At 42.6% G+C, this 3,435-nt stretch overlaps 1 protein-coding gene across 1 annotated transcript; it reads right to left on the reverse strand.

Moving 5' to 3' along the window:
- Window positions 1–443: 443 nt before the first annotated feature.
- On the reverse strand, window positions 444–2,946 carry LOC117770682 (uncharacterized protein C18orf19 homolog B-like). The gene is given in 5 exon segments (XM_034600336.1): window positions 444–558; window positions 561–647; window positions 649–831; window positions 2,115–2,226; window positions 2,942–2,946. Coding segments are annotated over 5 exon segments (432 nt in total). The 3' UTR covers window positions 444–513.
- Between the last annotated feature and the right edge of the window lie 489 nt (window positions 2,947–3,435).

Here is a 3,435-nt window from a genome sequence, read left to right on the forward strand (position 1 = left end):
TCGGCACTTATCACCATTAGATATTTGTTGTCTTTTTACGTCTGTCTCATGTAAAAGCCTTATTAACCCCCCCACTCACTTACAGTGAATCCAGTGGGGATCCCCTGCTGTGTGCCCACATTGGATTCTACAGACTTTCTGCGGACGTTAATCTATGGGGCCAGGCAGGAAGTACAGAGACTCTCACTCATATTTGCATTCATACATACATATAACTGCTGAGGATATCTGGATTTCAGTGCATGTCTGAAAAAAGCTGAAGTTGAAGTCCAGATAACTTGAGCCTGTGTAAAATCAGAGAGAGATGAAAGCTGCTGTCTTGTCAACACTAACAGTCGCAGGGTTTAGACAATAAGAAACGGAATCCGACAATTAAAACAGACAACAGGTGAAAGCTAACTGTGTGAGGGGATTTCTGACCTAAGACAATGTCTCTCTCTGTTCCTCCCAGTCTCAGAAGTGCTGTCTTGCTCCCAATTCACTGATGAATTGTCAACCTGTCAATGTGTTTCGCTAATCATTTTTCTTTCTAAAAAATGATTTTCCCTCATGAGACTTTGGTCTTTGGTTTCCTGCAGTTTCTCAGAAAGCTTGTCCTTAGTCTCTTCCATTTTCTCAGAGATGCGCTCCTTTGTAACCTCCATTTTTCTCTGACAGTCTCTCCTTCGTCCCCTCCATCTTTTCTGTAAATTTCTCTTTTGTCTCCTCCATTTTGTCCTGGGTGTATTCTTTTACAGGTGGTGGCGCGGACAAGTAGCCGTGTTTGCGGAGATACTGAATTGACAGTGATGTGCCACCCAGAGTTACCGTATATCTAGCAGGGGTGGAAATCTGTAAGAAAACAAAGACAAGGAACACAAGGAATCCCTGAATCCATCCCTCATAAAATCACTATACTGCATCTGCTTTTATTAAATCTATGCTAAGGATGGAAGCAAGGGCTGCACGATATTAGACAATTAAAAAAGGGGTCACGGGCCAAACTTGATTTTGATAGTTAATTTGTATGATTTGTTTGATCTGGAAGTTATGTTGTGGTGAAACCCTTGCCTCTCTGTTTACATTTGAAAAGGTACATGGTCTCAGTCTCTAAATCACTGATGACAGCAATGTAGCCATATTTCCTGGGAGTGACGGCCACTTTAGCCTTTTAGGCATTACGAGGTGCATGGCGAGAGTATCAGCGTGGATAACTCATCGAGCGTGCCAATAACACACCCGACCCGCTTTTCCTTCCACCACCCACCCAGCGCTGCTGCATTTCAGAGCATCGCTGGATACCCATCTGCTGCAGCGTGGTGGAAATCTCTGCATGCGTCTTGCCAGTTCCAAACAACTCTTTAAGCGTATGGTTCCAGTGCGGCCATGGTGTTGAATTTGAACACGGATTAAATTCTACCTGGTTATGAACACAGGGACCACGGCCTAAGGGAGAGGGCACACAGCACGGCCAAGCGCCACCAAGTCAGGGGAAGACACCCAGGGAGCAATGCCAAATGTTCAGGCTGGTCTCCTGGCATCACCGCCATGCTCTTGAGACTGTGCCGGGAGACACAGCAAACTTTCTTGCGACCGCAGTCAGTCAGGAAGGATAAGGAGAGAACAAATATTTGTGTGCACCACATGCAAAACCACTCCCTTTTTGGGGGTTGTATTGCTTTAGCCTCTCCATTGCACCTGTTGTCACTTTCATTTGCACCAAAGCAGGTGAATTGATTTACAACCACTTGTGCTTCCTAAATGGACAGACTGATAACCCTGAAGTTGAACTGACTTGGTGTTATACTGTGACAATTAAGTGTTCCCTCAATTTTCCCGAGCAGTGTATAATATAGACATGTAGATCATGAATGCATGGCACATGGAACACCATTTATCGCAGTTCAAGCAGTCTTTTGCGATACATATATCGCATGTGTTGATATTGCGCATGTTGATATCGCGTTGACGATCATTTTTTGATATATCGTGCAGCCCTAATGAGAGACACATGCAAATCAGCATTGGGAACATTTAAGAAAACCTGACAATAAGCTTGTTTTAAAACAAATTGAAAATGATCAATGAAGGAATGAACCAAAATGTTCAAAAACTATAAAAACCCATCAAATGACCTTGTAGATGGCATATGCAGTCAGAGTGTAGCCACTCGAAGAGTTTTTCAAAAGGCCTACCAATGTCTCCGGTAGACCCATTATCTCCAAGAATGGCACAACATTCACACCTCTGAGGGGAAACAAAATGTAAAGGGAAGAAAGATATTATGAAACAGTCTTATTTTAACAGTCTTTATGTCCTACAACAGCAATTGAGACAATAGGGGCGAAAAATTGCTTTTTCTATAAACTATTGTCAATGTCTGTGGTCGGGATTGGATTATCCGCTCGGTCAGAGCAAATATTTATGGCAGTCAGACTGGAAAAGCCAATGTTTAGGCGGAGGGGGAGGAAACAGAAGCGGGGGAAGCAAGCCAGGCTACACACTAGGCCAGGGGTAGGCAACCTTTACTATCAAAAGAGTCATTTTTCCCCCTCTTCCCCCAAATAAAATTTGTCTGGAGCCGCAAAACATATTTGATAACACAGCTTATAACGTTTTATATATAGTTGTACCATATATATATATATATATATATATAGAGCATTTTTTTCCTCAATGTTTACATGGTTTGAGGAAATGTCACAATTCTGACCATGGTCCTATGACTTGACTGAGCTGTTTTTAGCTGTATATTGTAAAGCAGCCAGGAGCAGTGCATCAAAGTATAAAACATGTCACTTCCTGTCGCCAGCAGGTGGCGCTGTAATGATGAGTCAATATTGACACATGGATCTGATCAGGGCGGGACTGTTAATGTGTGAATGAGGTTTGAGGCTGATAGAACAATGCACAGAGGAGTTATAATAAATCCCTCTTTTTTGGCAAATCATCAAGATTCTACGCCATGGTCACACCATGTGATGAAATCATATATACCGAGGTAGTTTATATCTCCATCTTGTTGAGATGACACTCACCTCAATTTGAAGTTGATCTGATGAAAGCCCTGGGACAAGTTCGTCAAAGTAAAAACGCCACTAAAATGGCCACTAAATCCAAAATGGCGGACTTCCTGTTGCGTTTTTCATAATGCTCCCTGAGACTTTTTTGTTTGTCTGGTCATGATACACCTGGGCTACGATTTTTGTGAAGATCAGTCGAAGGGAAACCTAGGGGCTGCGTTCCAGGTGGCGCTGTTGAGCCATTTTGCCACGCCCATTTCAAATTACTCCAGAATATGTACATTTTCACCACTTTCAAATTTTCCGCAAACTTTGGTAAGAATTTGAGCATGTTAAAGCCCTCAAAAAGCCAATTCATTTTGGTCATTATAATAATAAGAATAATCCTTACAATTTCAATAGGGCCTCCCACCGTCGGTGCTCGGGCCCTAAT

Source organism: Hippoglossus hippoglossus, chromosome 11 (assembly GCF_009819705.1).
Source record: "Hippoglossus hippoglossus isolate fHipHip1 chromosome 11, fHipHip1.pri, whole genome shotgun sequence".
NCBI classification, from domain to species: Eukaryota; Metazoa; Chordata; class Actinopteri; order Pleuronectiformes; family Pleuronectidae; genus Hippoglossus; species Hippoglossus hippoglossus.